This window comes from Calidris pugnax, unplaced genomic scaffold (genome assembly GCF_001431845.1).
Source record: "Calidris pugnax isolate Ruff unplaced genomic scaffold, ASM143184v1 scaffold3, whole genome shotgun sequence".
NCBI classification, from domain to species: Eukaryota; Metazoa; Chordata; class Aves; order Charadriiformes; family Scolopacidae; genus Calidris; species Calidris pugnax.
This window is the reverse complement of record NW_015090799.1, coordinates 3,660,081-3,682,106: the sequence shown is the minus strand read 5'-3', so window position 1 is coordinate 3,682,106 and position 22,026 is coordinate 3,660,081. Positions and strand designations below refer to the sequence as shown.

The window sequence follows — 22,026 nt, the reverse complement described above, 5'->3', positions numbered from 1 at the left end:
TGTAGCACCTTGCACTTGGCCTGGTTGAACTTCATGAGGTTGGCACAGCCCCACCTCTCAATCCTGTCCAACCATCCCTTCCCTCCAGAATGTCGACTGCACCACACAGCCTAGTGTCATCAGCAAACTTGCTGAGGATGAACTCACCCTCACAGCAAAGAATTTCTTCCTAATATCTAATAGAAATCTCCCCTCTTTCAGTTTAAAAGCATTACCCCCATCCTATCACTACACTCTCTGATAGAGTCACTCCCCATCTCTCCTGGAGCCCCCTTTAGGTACTGGAAGGCTGCTATAAGGTCTCCCTGGAGTCATCTCTTCTCCAGGCTAAACAACACCATCTCTCTCAGCCTGTCTTCATAGCAGAGGTGCCCCAGCCCTCTGATCATCTTTCTCATCTTCCTCTTGTCTGACTCCAACAGGTCCACGTTGTTCTTGTGTTGGGGGTCCCAGAGCTAGACACAGTACTCCAGGTAGGGTCTCATCAAAGTGGACTAGAGAGGCAGAATCATCTCCCTTGCACTGCTGGCCACACTTCTTATGATGCAGCCCTGGATGAGGTTGGATTTCTGGGCTGCGAGAGACCAATGATAGCTCGTGTTGAGCTCTTTATCCATCAACACCCCCAAGTCCTTCTCCTCAGGGTTGCTCTCCAGCCATTCTCTACCCAGCCTGTAATTGTGCCTGGGATTGCCCTGACCCAGATGTAGCACCTTGCACTTGGCCTGGTTGAACTTCATGAGGTTGGCACAGCCCCACCTCTCAATCCTGTCCAACCATCCCTTCCCTCCAGAATGTCGACTGCACCACACAGCCTAGTGTCATCAGCAAACTTGCTGAGGATGAACTCACTCCCACTGTCCATGTCACCCACAAAGATATTAAACAGCACCAGTGCTGGTACCAACCCCTGAGGAACACTACTTACTCATTACTGGTCACCACTTGGACATTGACCCATTGCCTGCAACTCTATGAGTGGGGCCATCCAGCCAATTCCTTACCTGCTGAGTGGTCCATTCACCATATTCATATCTCTCCAGTAAAGAGGCAAGGATGTTGTCCAGGACAGTGTCAAATGCTTTGCAGAGTCCAGGCAGATAAAGTTTGTTTTTCTTCCCTTATTCACCAACACTGTAACCCCGTCACCAAATTTGCCAGACATGATACGCCTTTAGTGATGACACAGTGGCTGTCATGCATCATCTCCTTATTTCCTACATGCCTTAGCATATTTTCCAGGAAGATCTACTCCATGATCTTGCCAGACACAGAGATAAAACTGACTGGTCTATAGTTCCCCAGGTCTTCCATTTTTCCTTTTTTAAAAAGGGGGGTTATGTTTCCTCTTTTACAGTTGATGGGAACTTCACTGGACTGCCATGACATCTCAAATATGATGGATAGTGGCTTAGCTACTTCATCCGCCAGTTCCCTCAGGACCCACAAAGGTATCTCATCAGGTCTCATGGACTTGTGCACCTTCCGGTCCCTCAGCTGATCTTGAACCTGTTCTTCTCGTATGAGAAGTTGGCAGCTCCTCAAACTCCCAGTCCCTGCCTTTGCCTTCTGTGAATTGGCTGGTGTGGCTAGAGCACTTGCTGGTGAAGATCGATGTTAAAAAGTCAGTGAGTACCTAAGCCTTCTCCATGTCCTGGATAACCAGGGCTCCAATTTCCTCCCAGAGAGGGCCCAAATTTTCAGTAGTCTTTCCTTTATCACCGACATACCTATAGAAGCTTTTCTTGCTACCCTTGATGTCCCTGGATAGATTTAATTCTATTTGGGCTTTAGCTTTCCTAACCTGGCTGCTTGAAAAATTTCTCTGTATTCCTCCCCGCCTACCTGTCCTTGCTTCTACCCTCTGTAGGCTTCCTTTTCGAGTTTAAAGTTTCTTGAGGAGCTCCTTGTTTATCCATGCAGGCCTCCTGGCGTTTTTGCCTGACTTCCTCTTTGTTGGGAGGTATCACTCCTGAGCTTGGAGGAGGTGGTGGGTGAATATTAGCCATCTTTCTTGGGCCACTCTTCCCTCCAGGGCTTTATCCCACAATACTCTACCAGGCAGATCCCTGAAGAGGCCAAAGTCTGCTCTCCCAAGGTCCAGGCTAGTCAGCTTACTGTGCACCCTCCGCACTGCTGTAAGGATCTTGAACTCCACCATCTCATGGTCATTGCAGCCAAGGCTGCCCTTCAGCTTCACATTTCCCACCAGCCCCTCCTTGTTGGTGAGACCAAGCTCCAGCATGGCACCTCTCCATATTGGCTCCTCTATCACTTGGAGAAGGAAGTTATCATCAACACATTCCAGGAACCTCTTGGGTTGCTTATGGCCTGCTGCGTTGTCCCTCCAACAGATGCCAGGGTGGTTGAAGTCCCCCATGAGGATTAGGGCTTGCGAACATGAGGCTGCTCCTGTCTGTCTACAGAGGGCTTCAGGCTCTTGGTCTTCCTGGTCAGGTTGCCCGTAGCAAACCTCCACTGTAACATCATCTGCCTGTTCTCCCTTTAATCCTGACACGTAAGCTCTCAGTTGACTCCTCATCCATCTCCAGGCGGAGCTCCATGTCCTCCAGCTGGACATTGACATAGAGGGTGACACCCCCTCCTCAGCTCCCCTGCTTGTACCTCCCGAAGAGCCTGTAGCCTTCAAAAATGCTATGCTGCATAAAGAGGATAACTAATGGTTTTCTTACAGATAGCCCAATGTTGCTGCCTGCTAAGTAAATGCGAGTCACAAAGCGGGCTACACCAGCCTTGAAATGGCGAGATCAGGAAGAGATAATGGGTCAGTCCCTCAAAGGAAGAGAAAAGGTGTAACTTGGTTTCAAGCCCACCAAATCTCTTGGAGAACAGCCAATTCCTGACTTCAATTTCCCTGAAGTCTCAGTTCAGTTTAATCATGGCATCTCTGAAATGACTGATTTCAGTCTTAACAACAAATATATATCATAGAGATCTAGCATCTGCCTTTGTTAGAAGCTGCCCCGAGTCTTTTAGATACCTTGGCTTTACTATTTCAGGGATTGGGGCAGGAGGTAAAGAAATGGAAAATGTGGAACTAGTATAAGCTGGGTAAGAAACATAGAATTAGACATCCCTTTGCAAGAGTTTCTTTAGTGTTACAAGGGTTTAATGAAAGAAACGTGGGTGGATGAAAACTACAGGAAAAAGGCAAACTTGGCAGCCTTCAATTGTGGTTTCCATTTTAACTATTCAAAATATTAGGCCTGGTGTCTTCATCAAGTTTTCAATTTTAAATTAACTTTAGCTGCAGCAGTTGTAACTTTGCCATTGTTTTTTATTAGTCATCCTACATAATAAGTCTTAAACCTCCATTACAGTAAACAGGCTTCGATCACTCTTACACATTTTTAATGTCCTTCCAGATAATCAGCTTAGTCATAGATAAGAGAACTTAATATGAAAAGACTAGAGCTAATATTTGCTGGGTTAGAGATAAAATGTCTGGGAGTATCCAAACCATGCTGCAGGCAATCTCATGCTCAGGCTGGTCTATTTTCAGTCCATTTTGTTCACCAAAGTCACAGAAAAAGTACAGGCAAACATAAATACATGGATATGTATTTTTAGGTACATTTTTTTCATCCAATATATATGAACGGACACATTCTAAAAAGTTAATGCCCCATATATCACTCGTAGTGACCCTCTATACTGAAAAAGGACAGTGAATGCTTTATTTCACATTGTATTGAAAACTGCAAAACTGGTGTAAAACATCACCAGCATGCATTGAAGCTACAAATCATAAAAAATGCATGTCACCAGAGAACCAGGACCTATGTATATGACATTTCTTTGAATATCATTATTAGAAATCCATGGATTTCACAGTGAATCCCACAGCTACTGAGAAAACATCCAACCCAAAGTTTCACATATCGTTTTTATAGCATGTGGAAACAAAGTTTACAGTACTGACCTCACAGTAACGATCTGGCCTCCATCTAGCTCAATTCCATTCATCTGTGCTATGAAGATGGCAGCAACAGCTTCATAGAGGGCAGTTCCATCCATGTTAATGGTTGCTCCAACAGGAAGAACAAACCTTGTTACACGCTTATCAATGCCTAGATTTTCTTCAAGACACCGGAATGTCACAGGTAATGTTCCAGCACTGAAGTAGAGAAAGCAAAAAAGTAGAGAAGAGATAATTACAATATAATATAAATATGCAAGGGAGCAAAGTCAGAAATTGCCAAGTGGCGTCCCACAGGGGCCTGTGCCAGGACCGGTACTGTTTAACATTTTTATCAATGACATAGACAGAGGGATTGAGAGCACCATCAGCAAGTTTGCAGATGACACCAAGCTGTGTGGTGTTGTCGATACACCAGAGGGATGGGATGTCATTCAGAGGGACCTGGACAGGCTGGAGAGGTGGGCCCAGGTGAACCTCATGAGGTTCAACAAAAGCAAGTGCAGGGTTCTGCACCTGGGCCAGAACAATCCTCGGTATCAATACAGACTAGAGGATGAGATATTAGAAAGCAGCCCTGAGGAAAGGGACTTGGGAGTGCTGATGAATGAGAAGCTGGACATGAGCAGGCAGTGTGCAGTTGCAGCCCAGAAGGCCAATCGCATCCTGGGCTGCATCAAAAGAAGTGTTGCCAGCAGGTCCAGAGAGGGGATTCTTCTGCTTTACTCTGCTCTGGTGAGACCTCACCAGGAGTATTGTGTGCAGGTCTGGAGCCCTCAATATAGGAAGGACATGGACCTGATGGAGAGGGTCCAGAGGAGGGCCACAAGGATGATCAGGGGTTTGGAGCACCTCTGCTACGAGGACAGGCTGAGGGAGCTGGGGTTGTTCAGCCTGGAGAAGAGGAGGCTCCGGGGAGACCTAATAGCTGCCTTCCAGTACCTGAGGAGGGCCTACAGGAAGGCTGGGGAGAACCTGTTTAGAAAGGCCTGTAGTGACAGGATGAGTTGGGAAAGGGCAGATTTAGATTAGATATTAGGAAAAAGTTCTTTACTGTGAGGGTGGTGGAACACCAGAACAGGGTGCCCAGGGAGGTGGTTAAGACCCCTTCCTTCAAGATATTCAAGGTGAGGCTTGATGGGGCCCTGGGCAACCTGGTCTAGTTGGGGGTGTCCCTGCTGACTGAGGGGAGGTCGGACTAGATGACCTTTGGAGGTCCCTTCTGGCCTGGGCCATTCTATGATTCTATGATAAATTCTGCAATCATTGTTTAGACTTTCTATTTTCACTTTCTGCTGTGATTCAAGCCAATTTTTAAATTAGCCTCAGTCCCACCTCCAGCTAAATGGAGGCTTAAGACACTAACATGATTTGAAGTAGGGGTGAGACCTTGAGACAGAGTAGATGATTTTTTTAAACTAATTTGTGAATTATTTCTTGCATTTTTTTCAAAAAAAAGACAGGTTCCTGATGTTTTCAGATGGACAGAACTATGAATGTAGAGACAATTCCTAAATTTCTTTGACTGTGAATTTGCTCTGGAGAAACCAGTGTTGCATTAAGGAATGAAAAAGCCAGGCAAAAAGATACAACCCATGCAGTTTCCAGATACTGAAGGAAAGGAAAGGACACGAAACACAGCTGGAGGATAGGAAAAGACGAGAAAGACCGCTGGAAAAAGGGTACATGTCCTTGCACAGATCCACAGTGACTTGTCTTTGTGGGAATAGTTCAGGCTATTACATTCACTTGCTCAAATAAAACTAGTCAAAAAATACTGCTGAAACCAGAACATATTCTTTTTTCCCTGTGGATGCAAATATCTTCTACTTCTTCCCTTCCCTAGCAGGTCTGACTGCCTCAGGCAAAGGACTTGCTGTTACAAGTATGAAACCTAATACAAGTTCCTTACTTTTCTGTGGTATCCCTGAAGTTAAGTCCACCAGTAAATGAAGCTAGTTGCTGCCTGAGAAGCTGTTATGAAAAGAAAGCTGACCTTGGGAAATTCCTTTTAATTGGTGTTTCATACAGAAGCAGCTGGAGCACATCTGTTGTGGTTTATTTGCTTTTCTGCAGCTGAGTTGGCAGAATTTCTCAAAGGCCTTCGCTATTGTATCCCACTAATTCTGGTGTCATTGCCCCTACAAAAAAAACCTAGTTTGCTCATAGAAGAATAAAGGATGGGACTCACCAAAGTTTCTCAAGTAAATACTCGCAGCATAGCGTTGACAGTGGCTTGCAACTTCAGGGCCTTTCCAACTCATTCGTTCATCCACTACCATAGAGATGGTATTGGGTACAAAACATGTAATCTTTCAATTTTAAAGAAAATTAAACCATAGAAAAGAGAGACTAGGGAATGACTGAGATACCTAACTATAAAAATGTATTTTCATAATAGAAGTCCTAGATTATCTGGAACAAGCACATGAGGCTGACCTATCCTGCATGGGATATATGGAAAAGCCAAACCTTTCTGGATTGACCCTTCTCAGATGCCAGAGTCACTTCCTAAATGACTCCTCTTGTCCCACATCTATGGAAACATGAATTAGAAGGTATGAGCTTTTAGATCCTCACCTTGTGCTCACATGACTGTACCATTCTTTGTTCACAGAGGTGATTTTTTTAACAGATGTCAATAAGCCAGACATATGGTACCAATCATTTGTGTTCTAGCATCTTTACAAATATATTTCTAATAACAGTTTATTTTACTGTGGTTTTAATCAAAGGTAATCAAATGCTTAATGTTCTGTGGGTTTAGCCAAAACAGAGACAATGAATACTTTGTATAAACAATGTAGTATATTCTCCTGTAAGTTACTCTAATAGTTATATTTATAGCAGACATCAGAAGATGTCTAGTGAGTGATTAACCAGTTACTACTAATCAGTTTTCAAGTCAGTTCCAGGATCACTTTACCTCTGACAGCAAAAAGATTCCTATATCTTATTAAAAGTAGAATAAAAAATACAGTTCACTTACACACATTGAAACTCAGTCAGCTAAGATTCTTTTTCTTCAGAAACACAAGTCCCACCTTACCTTCACTGTTACAAATCAGACCATGAGCACAAGGTGTGTACCAGCCATGGACCACTATTGCTGCAACGAACCACAGTGGGCTCAGCGGGCAGGGACTGTGCAAATATCTTCCCCCTTCAGTTCTGCCACCATGAGCAAGGACAGGTGGGCAGGTCAGGGAGACCAAGGTTTCTTTCTTAGAAGAGCACATTATGTAGATGCCTTCCATGGTTCCTCAGCCTGGCCAAAGACCATTAATAGGTCCCTGAATAGGAAGCAATTGTCATTTCCAGAGGTACCAGATCAGACCATATGATGGTGATTTTTGTCATGTGGTCACTTGTCTGTGGTGCTCTGAACTGGTCCACTTATGTTCAACCACTGATTCAGATCTGGATAGCAGTCAGGTGGTGAAGCTAGTATTCAGGTAAATCCATATACTGGAATCACTTAGAATCCCCTACATTTTTCCACTTTGGTACTCCACCAGAAAAATATTCCTTCATGATAAAAAAAAAACAAACATGTTGCATATGGACACTGTAAATTTACTATTGAAAATCTAAGTGGAAACTAGACCACTTCAATGAACAAAAGCCTTAGGGAAAATTGTGGTTTAGTGAAACTCCTGGCCTGACTATATCTTCTATAATCCCCCATTGTTTATCACACAGCCACAGAATTGTTGAGGTCCTCTGGAGGTCATCTATTCCAACAACCCTGCTCCAGGCAGGAGCAGCTAGGGGAGGTTGCTCAGGACCATGCCCAGACTGGTTTTGTGTATTTGTCTCCAGGAATGGAGACTCCACAACTCATCTGGGCAATGTGTGCCAGCATTCAACCACCACCACAGTAAAATGATTTTTCTTGTGTTCAGATAGAATTCTTGTCTTTCAGTTTGTGCCCACTGCCCCTTGTCTTGTCACTGGGCACTACTAGGAATACTCTTCCTTCATCTTCTCTACCCTGTCCCATCAGATATTTATGCACCTCAGTAAGGTCCCCCTAGAGTCTCTTGTTCATCGGGGAAGAAGTCATCCAGTGGAGTTGTTTGGATTGACCCAGAGAACTGCAGCTCTTTCAAGACATTCCTGACCATCAAATGGTCAGTTTTGAATCAGGCTTTTTCACCTTTTTAATTAAAATGGAAGATAAAATTTTCTTCAGAAATAAACACTTATTGAAGAAGAAAACTTTAAAATTTAAATGAAAAATATTTTTAAACACAAGATCTGACTGCCCCTGTGCTGAGCTGCCTACACCCTTTGTTGAGTCTGTTCTGTGCATTAGCTCAGCTATTCAATGAAGTCCCGTTACTCTGCCAAACTGAATGAAAAAATAAAATGAGAGTGTTCTTCACTTCTCTCTTGAAACCTAGCAATATTTCAGGTGGGTTTTTTTCCCAATGCAATAAGACTGGTGCTAATATGCTTTTAAAATAAATAGAATTATCATTGTTTCCTAGTTGAGGAAACAAACACAGAGGTAACACAATTTGCACAAGTCATTTGGCCAATGTCAGAAAAGAAAACAAAAAGTGGGTCTCCCATCTCTCTGCAGTGGGCTGTACAACCTCTCTAAAAAAATTCGAAATGTGTGTGGTTATTTTTATTTATTTCCACATGACTGGATTAAAAATAGGTTTTATTCAATGGCATAAAATGATTTTGCAGTGAAGGTCAGAACACCAGATGTATTATCTCTAAATAGCAGCTAATAATCTGCTAAAAAATAAAGCAAGCTGTTATTTCTCAAGCGTACCTGGAAGCTGTGCCTAGTGCTGTGATCCACGCCTGGAAAATCCCAGCAAGGAATGAAAATGGGCTTTTCCTTGTTATCACAAAGTAGAGCAGAGGCAGGAAGATCCCTCCATGGATGAGAAGACCCACAATCACAGTGACCATGTACATGCCAAGTTGTCTAGCAACTACTTCTAAATCCTTGATTGCAATGATTTTTCCACAGATGAGGCAAGCAATGCCCAAAGGGGAATACCTGGAGAAAGAGAATAAGCACAGGCAGAACTAGACTTTGAAGCTTACTTATAAAAATAGTACTCAATCAAGTATAGACTGGAGAAGAGTAGAAGACTCATCTTTTACAATATAATGGCCATCTTCAGCAATTTTCCCATCTACTTCATTTTATTCCATTCCATCAAATAGAATATGCATTTCCTGAATAGTTTCTGATCCTGAAATAATATCTTACAAGACTACTATAATGTTACACAGGCTTGGATCATTATAAAGAGTGGTGCAGCATTTCTTCTTAATACATAGCCTTTACAGCCCATTGCTCATATGGTTTCAGGGAGTTGCATTATTTCTTTCATTTAAGCTATTTGATGAAATGAATTGCTTTTATCTTGAAGGCTGCAAATGTTTCCATTATGTTCTTTCAATAATTTGGACAAATTCTTTTTGGTTTATATGTTCTTCATTAATTATGTGCTTTCCTTGCTTAGGGTAGGGTTTTTGTCACCTCAGTCATGTGATTTCCTGATCCCATAAACGGAACTTTTAAATAGGATGATAATGGTAGTGCAGTTTGATAATTGCAAAAAAATGGAAATGAAGGGGTATTATTTAAAAAATTTAATAATCATCTACAGTGAAAAATGTCTGAAAGTGCACTGACAGAAGACAATATTTATACTTACACTGGTAAAAGTTAGTGTATTATGTAATTTTAAGTGACGTTCACTTTCTCTATCTGTTTATAAAACTTAAACTGACAGAAAGTAATGTGCACAACATGGAGAAACAGTAAACAAAATGCCTCTGAAAATAAATGGTAATGTATAGTTTCAAAAGTGATTAGTGATTTGGATGCTTGATTAAAGACAATACAAAGGAAACTGACTTTCAGAATAAAAAGTGCTTCGTGTTTTCTGTAAGAAACATCTCATGGTCTTTCAAGCAACACGCCCAAAACCTGGAGAGCCCTCAGACCCTTGAAACGCAAGGCCAGCTGTTATACCAGTTATCATGTTTCAATGAACTTGATGAAGCATTTTTCTTATAAAGAATTACATGGTGTAAGAGCCAGATATCTGATTTGGTTTATGTTTGTGTAGCAAGGCCATGCTCCTCAGATTCTGGAGTTGCCACGGGAATTACAGCTTTGTGTGCAGAGAAATCATAAACCAAAGAAAAGGTAACTGCATAAACAAGTGCATTTGTCTTTATAAACACACATTATAAAAAAAGCCACCTGTTTCTGGCCACAACAATTCTTTAAAAATTGTAGAGAGAGATGAAAAAGTGGAATTCCCAATGTCAATCTCCTTTCTCACAAACAGAGAAATAAAAAGCACATCAGTAAGAAATAACCATTTACAGTGAAAGTCTTGAAACTGGAATGATTTCCTGCCATTGCAACTCTGACAACTAGAGAAAAAATATACTGGAACAAAGTATTATGTCTTGGGTGTACCAACTGGTGCTAAATGAAGTAAGAGTGAATTCTAGCTGTTGGGGTGTTATGAGAGTATAGTCACCATCTCTCTAGAGAGTGGAAAGCAGCAGGTTACATTAACCGTTGAAAGGAGTAGGGCTTTGTGAATAAAAAACCCTGTGTTTTTATGCAGCAAGATAATCTACCAAAAAAAAGCAGAAGCATAACAGGAACACAAAGTCATTGCTTCAAGTTCTTTCTTCTGTTCCTACACATTTCCACATCACTACTGCTATCTGCATCACTCTTGCATAACAGGCTCCCTCTGAAACACTGATGAAGCTGAAGACTTCAGGCACGCTGCTCCCTTTTCTATAAGCTGTGTCCATCTAGAGCCTCAGAGAGGCTCTGCAGCCCTGTAACTCAGGAAATCACTTCCAGGGACACCAGGGAATCACAGGGAGCAATGAGCCAAGATACGTGTGTTTTAATGGAGTGGCTATTTCTGCCCTCCAAGACCTAGGAGATACAAAACACAGTAGTTCAGTGCCACATGTAGCAATGCATTTTTATGTTCTGAAAAGCTGGTTTTGGTGTGATATGGCCACACTTGGCTCTGTGTACAAATAGCTCTGGGGAAGCCCTCGGAAGAAACATCTCCAAAAAAAAGAGAGAGAATCCCCTTCCATCCAGAAATGTAAACAAGGGCTTGGTTTTGATCGGGTAAAGCCAGTCCCTTGAGGCAAGCCAGGCACTGTTATTACAAATGGGTATACTTCAAAACCAGGACAGATACTTCCAGTGACCCCATTGTGGTGAGGTTGTAAGATACAGATTCTGCAGAAACTAGGGGTGGAAGGGCCACACATCACTGAAAACCACAGGAATTTTATTTGGTAGTAAAGTATTTTTATACAGAAGACAGTGAATAAAGTCCGTTTTCAGGTTTCTTTGTAATTATGCCTCCTAGCTAATACGGTGGGATTACGTAAGCCTCCCAGGAAGATTTGGATGTTCTTATGTGGGGACTTGCCTGCTTAGGTGTCCTTCTATATAATGAACTTTCATAATCGGTGTGGTATTTGAAGGCTTTTGCTGGTACCTGCATGTCTCGGATTTCAGTAAACAAAGAACAGAATACCTTCAGAAATATTTCAAATTGCATCCTAAATCATCTTCACCAAATAGAAATAATGCTGCTGTGGTTCTAACATACCTGTCAAAGCTTTAAAAAATGAACTATTTCATTACATCATTTGCTAACAAACTGTGGTCACTATATGCCATATTAGGGTTTTATTAGGGTTTTTGAATTTTTTTTTGTTCTAAAAGTTAGAACTTCAAACTTACCACATGATCATAGTCACTAACTTCATTACAATCTCATTCAGGATGTTGAAGAAATCCACCATCATCTTGGCCTGTTCTCCCATTTTCCCCATAGCAATGCCAAAAGCAATAAAGAATCCTATTAAACCTATTGGGAAAAAATTGCAAGACAAAAAACCCCAAGTAAAACCATGTTTATTAGGAAGTTTTTGTACCTAGACAATCTCTTGATACTACCTGCTAATCCAGTTTTCAGAACTATTGTGTATTATGCATCTCTTGGGACTTTTTAATATGTCTCAACTTCCATGATCATATTTATAACATCTTTTATTCTTCAATATTTTACTAAATTGCAATTTCACAGCACAGCTACGTTTTTTTTTTCTTTTTTCATGAACTGATCTGATCATCAATTAAATACCTATACCATAATCTTCTCAGTGTCACGAAACTGTTAGAAACCTCATAGCCCCTGGCAAATGGGAGAGGCAGCACAGCGCTATATCATGACTCTTCTTTATTGCAAAAGTGGTCACTAGAGACCAAGAACTTTTTTCCCAAGCTTTACAAAAGTCCCTTGACAGATTCAACCTACAGACTAGTCATTCCTGGAGTACAGGGAAAGGCAAAAGTGGCCCCAGCAGGAGTATTCCAGTTAAATTAAGAAGGTGGGGGTGGGAGGAGAAGGCGGGTATTGCACTTTAAGCTAAACCACAGAACACCCATTAAACAGATTAACCTCACTGAAAGCAGCTATCAGTGGATACATAATCATAGAATTCAATATGAGTAACATTTGGCTCCTAAATTTAAATGCTAAGGTGTGAAATGCTGGAGCATTGGACTATCAGTGTGAAAAAACAACTGAGTGCATCTGTCATGCCTTACTTTGGAGCTGTGTCTCCAACGCTGGCCTTTACCATCCAGTGATTTTCAGCCCCCAGAGTGGGATTATTAACTGATACTGATGGTTTGAATCTTCAGCCACCCTTTGAAGCTAAACTTTCAGTCATGATGCAAGTTCAGTATTTAACATACGTGTGAACTCAGTTGGGTAATTCCGAAGGAAAAACCCATCAGGACACAAAAGCATTCAAGAGAGGGGAATTTGAGCTATCAGTACTCTGGGAAAAGACAGGCTGGCCCATATCTTCACAATGGGTTTAGCAATGGTACTTTTTTTTTCTTTTTTTTTTTTTTTTAATCAAATTTCCTGGATAGGAAAAAATATGGTAACACTTAAGAGTTCAACAACAAACAAGAGCCAGTCATTGACTTGTTGCAGTTAGTCTATCCCCCTTGAAGTCTATGAGACGAGCGCATGGGAGCTAAGAATCTGGCCCTCTGTCCTATGGGCAGTCTTGGATCAGATAACACAGATGTGTTAGATTAAGGACAGAACCTTATAAAATAAAGCACTAGGAATTGTTCTTTTTTTTTTTTTTTTTTTTTTTTTTAATCAAATCTCCTGGATACAAAGTCATTCTTTAGCACCAAGCTATCTCTGTTGAGTCACTTGAACAGAGAAGTGTATGTTTGTGTGCTGCAGAGCATGGGAAAACGATGAAAAGCTTTTCAGTCAAAGACCAAGTAACTTTCTGGAATTCAGACTCTGCATCGGAAGAAGCCAATAGATGGTTTTGTTCATTAATTCCAAATGAGCTGCTACATTAGTCATAAGAGTCACGTTGGTCCATATTTGCAGGAATTTGCCTGGCTTGTACAGTTTGTGCAAGCTGGATGGCAATTCCCCAACATTTTCACTTCTTCATTCAAAACCAAACCACACCAAATCAAAAAACTCAGCAACATTTGGGAGTCATTGGTTAAAATACTATAGTAAATCCCCCACCTCAACTGTGTATTTCCTTTCTGTAGGAATTGTATTCAGCCTTCTAGCTCTTCTTATCCATGACAGAGCCTGCACAAAACAAGTCCAGTACTAAATGTAATGCATCTCTCACATTAGAAATGCATAGGCAGAGCTCCAGGAGAGAAAAAAGCAGGTGAGGGTAACAGCATGAGCAATGAGCTGCTGCCTCACACAGGGTGCAAAATGCTAGTTTGCAGCTTTGAAAGAAAGTGGGTCCTCTGCCCACAGATGTTGAACGGAAGGAGGAATTGTGGAGGCAGGCATAACACAGTGCTCTTGTAGATCAGTCTGTTTCACAGAGAAACAGATCCTCTTACATCTAAGCAAAGTAGTCACTGCCAACAAACTCACCAACACCCAGAAAAGCTCTGCAGGCACAGCAGCCACTGTGTCAACAGGCAGCTCATCAGCTGTAAGGAGTCTATAAGGGGCCACTTGCTCCTAAAAAGTGATGGCCTAGTGGTGAGATAAAGCAGTGGTTTAGATACTTAGAGTGGACATTAGGAAAAAATTATTCTCAGAAAGAGTGGTCAGACACTGGAATAGGCTGCCCAGGGAGGGGGTTGAGTCACCATCCCTGAATATGTTTAAAAGAGGTGGTGTTGGGGGATATGGTGTAGGGAAGAACTTTGTAGAGTGGGGTTGATAGTTGGACTTGATGATCCCAAGGGTCTTTTCCAACCTGAATGATTCTATGATTCTATATTGTCCCACTTTGAGGATGACACCTATAAACGTAGGTGTCAGCCTGGACATGCTGCCACAGTGCATGTGTATCTTCAAGTGTAGGCATGCCAATGAGGCTACAAATTGAGACCTAATTTGTGACTAACTTCACCCACCTCAAGAAAGTAAGAAGGTGCGCAGGAGCACTCCTCTCTGGGATGGCAAAACAGTGAGTCTAGGCACAGAGGAGAAAATAGAAGTGGAGTGGCAGCTCTTTCCTCCCCCGCGCCCCTGCTCCAGTCCAAACAGGTGCTTCAGGAAGGAGCAGAAGATAGGCAAAGCCTGTGTACCACCCCTACTTGCTGGCTTGTCCAGACAGGATGGCATGACAGCAGTTGTTCATAATTTGCAGCTGGTAAAGGTCAGCAGCCAAGATGAAAGAATGAGGGAGTGGTGACTCAGAGCTGTGTCAAGCCTCTCTGGGATTTTTCTTGGGTGGTGCGGTTCACACCCTACCTCTCACTTCAGGCTCTGCCTCAAGCCAAATTGTAGTTCAGCATGCATGAGACACCTATTGGAAACAACTCAGCTCAAACTCATCAGGGGCTGGGTAAAGCACTGGCCCTTGAAGCTCTCCCCCATACTGTTTTGCCAATATGCATTGGTATTAGTCTAGGTAGGTTGCTTCTAGGATGAAAGGATATTTTGGGTACCTCCTACATGCTTCCCCACTGTACTCCAGTTAATACCTGCAAAGCTGCCAATCCAGAATAATCCACTTGATTGTTTCTGTGATACAGTCGTATTTCTAGTTAGATCATTAGATTTTCACCTCAGAGACCAATGGGCAGCCAGTGAGTGATAACATTTGATGATTATTTGGGGAGACTAAACTTGAACTGAAGAGATCACACAAAACTGGCTAGCCAGTCACAGCCAAAAGCTGTGTCATACATGACACACATATTTGACAGGCAAAAAGTTTTCCTACCCAGGACATTCATGCCATCCTTAAATTCAAGTCCCTTCTTAATGACCAGCTGGGCTTCTGGTGCTGCTTCACGCACTGTGTCATTCATCATAGCAAAAGCAGAGTCTGTGACATTTGGTGGTTCCTCAATGGGTGGTGGCACCAGCACTTTCTTGGTGACAGTCTGGATCTGAAGGCAATAAAAACGGAGGATGAGAATGGAAACAGACTGAATGTAATCCATATGCAAGATCAGGAAATAATCCCAGGGAACTATATTTTTAAAGGATTAGACATGCATTTCAGAACCTCTTACACATTCCTCCAAAAGCAAGTTTGCTTTTCAATAATCACAAGTGTTACAAAGTCCCAAGAGTCTTCCTCATTATTCTAGTGTGAAAAGTAGGGCAAATACTTGTTCCTTACAGCTAGGATGTCACATTTTACAGAACGTTAGCCCCTATACCCAGATGGTTCACAAATGGTGCTTCACAGATTGTATGTTACATGGAGATACCATTGATTTAGCACCAAAAGGCAAGGACCTCTAAGATCAGTCACAGCAGCAACTCTGCAGAAAGGCTTGTTAATCAGGATGGTCTGCCCAGCTCAAGTTATCATAGTTAGTTTGATGGTTAACTTGAATCCAACACTTCACTTGGTGACTGCGAGGGCTCAAAATGGAATAGACACAGTCCCCTGAGCTCTCAAATTAAAATATTGTGAGTGATAGATAGCAGAAAAATTATCAAAGCTGCCAGATACCTATTAAATCAAATCTGACCACCTAAAAAAAAGAAGACATCAGCATCTGGACCCCTGCTGGCACATGAAAGGCAGGGTCAAGGGAAAGCTGAGAAGGAATGGTAGGGGAAGAAATAGCTTGAGTTTATGGCTAGGAAAAAAGGGAGGAGGCAGTGGGAAAAGAGAGATCTGTGACTTGCTCCTTTTAGAAGGGACGTTTTCCTCCCACTTCACACCTTGAACCTTTCTCACCTCCTCATGGCTCTGGGACAGGCAAAACAGTCAGGAAGCTATGACCGGTTTGCCATGGTTTTCCATCTGCTCCCTACTTTCCTTGTTCCTAGAAACATGTTTGATCAAGGCATCAGAAATGATGCATTAGATGCACAATTTTCCTGTTGAAATGGACATTGCAGTACTATCGATGATGATACAGATTCAATCCATATATTTTAAGACTGTAAGATTTTAAATTACCTTATGTCTTTCCTTTCAAAACCTGCTGTCTAAGTCTAGAGAGGGGGATGTAGAAAGAAAACTTACATATCTTTGTATGAGAAACTCTTCAGTTGTCCTGAAACAACAAAACATTCCTGCACATTTAAATTTTTTTCAAAGTTTATTTTTATCTGAGGGATACTGTCAACAGTTTTTTTCATGTGAGGTATCCAGAATGTAAGAACAGAGTCATAGAAACTAAACTTAAAACATTACACTCTACACGCTCACAAATTCCACTACAGTCACTTAAGTCAAAGGTCCTCAGTCCTTCTTTGCACAAGGCCGCAGTCACTAAAAATTCTGAGCCTAAAATCAAGTTTAGATTCTGACACCAACATATGAGGCTAGAAATCCATTTAGATGTCACTATCATGTTTATAGATGATAGTCTCATTCTCTTTCATGGCACATCTTAAGTCACTGCTGAAATAGCAGTTTTCAGTATAAACAAAGTCTTTCTTGCAGACCATACAAAAATTCAAGAGATCCTGAAACCCCATGAGATGGTTCAGTGTGCAAATGAACTGTCTCAAAAGTGCAATTGAATCCCAGCATTGCTTTCTGCCTGGTGGCAAGGAAATGCATGGAAAACTCCCCCGCAGACCATGGCTACACGGTGCCATTGCTCTGCACCCTTCAAAACCATTCTTCACAGAATTTCTGCAAAAAAATTGCTTCTTCCTAAGGCAACCTGGAAACACTGAATGCTCACAGAGAGAGTCTGTATAAATGTAGGAAGAGAAAATATATGCTGACGCCATTAAAAGCAGTTAATTTTCCTCCTACAAAAAAGAGAGAGATACATAAATCCTAACTCCTTACTGAGCAGTTAAGGGCTAACAGAAGGCACAAGTTCCATCTGGGAATGAGTGTGACTTACTTTGCAAATGAACGGTGGCTTTGTGGCAGAGGCTTTCTTTGGCAATTAGTATGGAATCTGGTAAAATCAAACACTGGAAAGCACAAATACTCAGTAGCTTTTTTGACTAAGTTTAAAAAACAATCAGTGGCATTGGTGATCCAGAACTAATCAAGTGGCCTGAACACTGATAAAACACACCCTGGAAAAGCAATATTAAGGTTCAAATAAAACTATCTGACATGGGTGGGTAGCTTAATTCTTCTTTCTCCCACTTTTTGTCCCTTTATTGAGATATGTGACCACTTTCAACTGACCAGAAATCTAAGTCTCCTCTCTTCCAGAGTTTAAACGCGGGAAAGGAAGAAAAAAACACACGCCCCCTGCTCTCCCCTCACTCAGTTTTGCAAAAATACATTTCACATTACACGTGGTGTTTGGCCACCCACAGTTTGATCACGTGACTGACATTCCCATGATGATTTGGAAACACTGAGAACATTCTCTCTTTAAATCCCCAAGGACTATGGCTTTTTTATGTGGAAGAAGTCCATGGAAGAAATGAAGCAATCCAAGCCCTTTTGGCAGCTTAGGCTGCCCTTCGTTCTTCCACCCTGCATGGCCTCTTCTCCCTTCCCCCTCTTCTCTTCACTTTATTCTTCGGCCATTACCCCAGCTCCAGCTATAATGCCATTTCACATAGGAACACTTAAGAACAGGTTTGGCAACCAACCCTGTTTCATAACATAAAAAAAAAGTCTGCGTTATTGCCAAACAATTTAGTTGTAGGAAAAAGCAGCTTATGTACAAGAAATATGTTTAAGCAGAAAACTGAAACCATGCATTTTTCATTTATCTTACCCCTTGAAGTGAAGCTGTTTCGATTAAGCATTGGTGAAAAGCTTTTAGACAAAAATATCTACCTACAGAGCAAGCGACACAGTGCAAGCATGCTTCTTGCCCAGCGTACTTCAAACCTGGCCTGATGGAGCCACCTGTAGGTGGGTCAGCCACTGGACCGTACTAACCCACCTAGTCTGGACTCTAATGCAGAAACAGAAGTTATGAGAGTTTTGGTTTTGGGGTACATTTCCACTGGCAAACAGCTGGAATGAAGTTCATCCATATATTACAAACAGGGCATTGCAGAACCATCAGCTCTGTAACTAACAACCAAGATCAAATTCAACCCGGGTGAAAGATCCCATAATTTAACAGCTGTTCAGCCCAAGCCAGCATTTAAGACCATATATATTGTATAAAAAGTGAGGAAAAAAAATTAAATTTACTTAATAACAAACTAAAAACCATCTTCTTAAAAAATACGAATTTAAATAATAACTGCAACATAAACTGAAGCAGCTATAAATCATGTTCTTTCATTTACCCACTCAAGACTTAAGACCTGTATTTCTCTTTGCATCATCATTTCTGTCATCCACCTAAACAATGACATTAACTTTACAGACATCCCTGGTAAGTAAAAGATGTAAAAAATATTACCAAGGAGTAGAAGGATTTACCTGCTGAAAGCATGCTTGGACTAGATTTTCAGGAAACAGGTTTCGGATCAAATCCAAGAAAGCATCCAGACTAGATACTTCATCATTCTTCTTCCCTTGACCGAGCTGTTTCTTGAGTTTCGGATTCCCTGGATGGATGGCTAAAACCAAAATCACGCCCAGCACAGCAGCAATTATAGTGGTGGACATGTAGTAGACCATGGCTCTTGTACCCAATCGGCCACTTGCTTTAGCATCTAAACCAGACAGTCCTGCAGGTTTTTTATTTTAAGAAACACAAAAATACTTTTATTTTAAGAAACAAAAATATTTTAAGAAACACAATTGGATATTGAGACTCAATACCCAATTTAATAATCATCAAATAAAATCCTTTATAATTTGCAAAGTTTAATGACTGCCTCCAGGTGCGTACTTTTGTCCTTGTGATATGCTCACCACTAGAGATTACTGAAGCTTCTGTTGCCTGATCTTATGTGAGCAATGTCTGGTGCTACTAATTTGAAGAAAACCACTTAAGATTCCATCTCAACACAGAGGAGGAATCGAAAAATAGAGACGATATCATACCATCTTTTGCCCTTGATTGCTGTGAACTGGTCATAGTCGGCTAAGCTGTCTTAAAGTTGACACCACAGCTTTAAGAAGGCTAGGCTCGCCAATGGCATGCCATCTTATTTGCAAGATCCAATGCAGGAATTAGGTAAAATAGCATATTAAGAAATTTCTGATGTTCAAGAAGTTGTATAAGTGCATGTGTTTGAAAATAAATTCACTGGAGCATCTGTGCATCAAAGCCAATGAAGATAATCAGAAATTAACTCTGAAATACACACTGCAACCGCAAAATCCCTGACAGAATCACACTATTATTCAGTAAACCAGGTGATATCTGTAGCAAGCATCTTAAAGTCTTTATGGCTAATAGATCTTACCTGTGATTAAACTGGAGATAATTAAAGGGAGGATCAGCATTTTTAGCATCCTCATAAGTATATCTCCTGGGAAGGCTATTAGCATGATGATGTCAGGGTCAATAGGTGTTGCCAGACGAAGAAGACCCCCACACAGTGCACCCAGGATGACACCTGGAAGAAGAATAAAAGAGAGCAAGTAGGTAACATAAACATACCTGATTGTACGTTGATTACACAGAAGAACAGTCTAGAGGAAAAACAGTTGAACAAAGCAGCTGTTTTGGTACCGAGAGAGACTCTTGGAAGGTTCAGCCTTCTGATTAATACAAGACTGTAACATGCTTACCATGTACCTCCTGATTACAGAGAAGTGGTCCTGATAGAGAAATGTACTATTCCCTTTCCGCAAACACAAATTTGCTGCAAACCACAATGTTATTGAGGTTTACTAATACCGTGTAGGCCTTGCAATACAGCGAGGGATAGTCAAATATAATTTATATCATTGTTCTTCAGCTGGCAAATTTAAGACACCAAGAGGTGAATTGATTTATCTAAGGCCATACAGAACTGACAGAAGAGCCAGGGTTAGCAGCCAGGTCTTCAGAGCATGATAGCTCGCCCTCAGCATAAGAATGGTACCCCTTGAGAACCAAGTCAGCACCAGTAACTATTTTACACCCTAAGAAAAACCCTGCAGGAAAGCTAGAACAGTCTTGTGAGGAAAACAGATTCAAATTTTGGTTTGGGGTTTTGAAAGGGACTGCCTGACCGGAAATACTGCACCTACCATTGAAGAAAACTTGATTCTTACTACTCATTTATTACTCCTGCCCTTTCATGGTCTGCATCATTCTCCTTGTGCTAATGTTCTCAAATCACAACCAATCTCTTCATCACTTGTTTAGATTTGTACAGTCATAACACCTAAACCCCTCTTTCAGGATTGAGGCTGTTAACAGAAAAAAAGGCCATGTTTACTTTCATAGCATGGTCTTTGTGAATGGATATTTTATGTTTACATCCAGAATACCTTTCTTTTTCTGATCCCAAGCCCAGGTCTCAAATGTAATAAAACTTGACAGCAAAGCGTGAGTTGTGATTTGCAGCACCTATAACTCTTAGAAGTATCAGTTTGATATAATGGAAAATATATGTGCATTTAAAACTTTTTCTGGAACTGCATCAGGCACCTTCTAAAGATGATTCAAAGCAAATACTAACTAAACACTTCGGCAGGATGGGTTTTGAAGGCTGAAAAATATGGATGTGAAATTTGCAGCTCCAGACTAGCTGCAGCTGGTCTTTCAAACAATAAAAAAAATAGATTGTGTCTATGAATTTGTTGCATTTGGCTGTTAGGCTTTGAGTGAAAAAGAAACAGGCAAAGAGCCAGCGAACCACAATAAAATGTCAAACTGTTCCATATTTGGAAGCTGCTAAAGCCAGAGGCAATATTCAGGATGAGATCATGGAGCGCTGGCTTACAGCTACAGAGAGGGGGATAAACTTTAAAAACAGTGGAGAGTGAACTGAGAGATAAAAGATGAAGTAAAAGAAATTTTGAAGAGTTTTTATCTCTATTTCAAATAACTGAGAGGAAAAGAATGTGTAGTGTATTTAGTTCTACTGAATGACATAGATCTGACAGGCCCTGGGACTTCGTTCACGCTCCATTCAGCAGCAGACCCAGAATGTGTCTCGGTGGTGTGGATCTGCTCCGTGCAACACCCTGCACACCTGAGCTACGGCGACAACGCCTACGGGCATCCCACCCACCTTCTGCCTGTGCCACTGGGAAAGCCGAGGACCACACACGGGGTCTGTGGTGCCACATGGACAGATACAGATAAAGACGGAAGGCTGAGCCCAGCAGATGTATCTTACCGAACACGGTGAGAGTCAGAAGCAGATTCCTGCGGAGCGACTGGCAGAACTGCACACATATGTTCCTGGATCTGTGCTCCACTGGACTTAAATGACTTTCATGCATCCGCACTTCTACTTGCTTAGGCATATTGTTGGCACTAGAATGAAAAATTAAAAAGAAGTAACAGTTATAGCACAGGATGCCAGAAGTGAGAGGAAAGTCTGGATGACTTCCATCATATATAAGTGGGGAATCTGATGCATATTCCAGTGCTTCCCACATTTCACAAGCACTGTGTATTTGCTGCTCTGAGGAAGTTTCTGAAACGCCAATGGTTTCTTTTTCTAAAGGTGTTGCCGTTAAAGTACTTTTTGTGGTTATCTCAAGCGGTGGAGATGTAACCA

The 22,026-nt window shown here is 41.5% G+C and overlaps 1 protein-coding gene across 2 annotated transcripts in view; it reads right to left on the bottom strand.

Moving 5' to 3' along the window:
* Positions 1-22,026, bottom strand: part of SLC1A2 (solute carrier family 1 (glial high affinity glutamate transporter), member 2) — a 55,343-nt gene that overhangs the window by 13,994 nt on the left and 19,323 nt on the right. For both annotated transcript variants that reach the window (XM_014937158.1, XM_014937156.1), the window contains 7 exons: positions 21,640-21,779; positions 19,771-19,923; positions 18,836-19,086; positions 15,230-15,398; positions 11,718-11,844; positions 8,730-8,963; positions 3,944-4,138 (listed from right to left, as the gene is read on the bottom strand). In XM_014937158.1, the coding sequence (XP_014792644.1) occupies positions 3,944-4,138; positions 8,730-8,963; positions 11,718-11,844; positions 15,230-15,398; positions 18,836-19,086; positions 19,771-19,923; positions 21,640-21,769 (1,259 nt within the window). In that variant the 5' untranslated portion in view covers positions 21,770-21,779. Of the gene's footprint in view, positions 1-3,943; positions 4,139-8,729; positions 8,964-11,717; positions 11,845-15,229; positions 15,399-18,835; positions 19,087-19,770; positions 19,924-21,639; positions 21,780-22,026 lie in introns of those variants that run through there.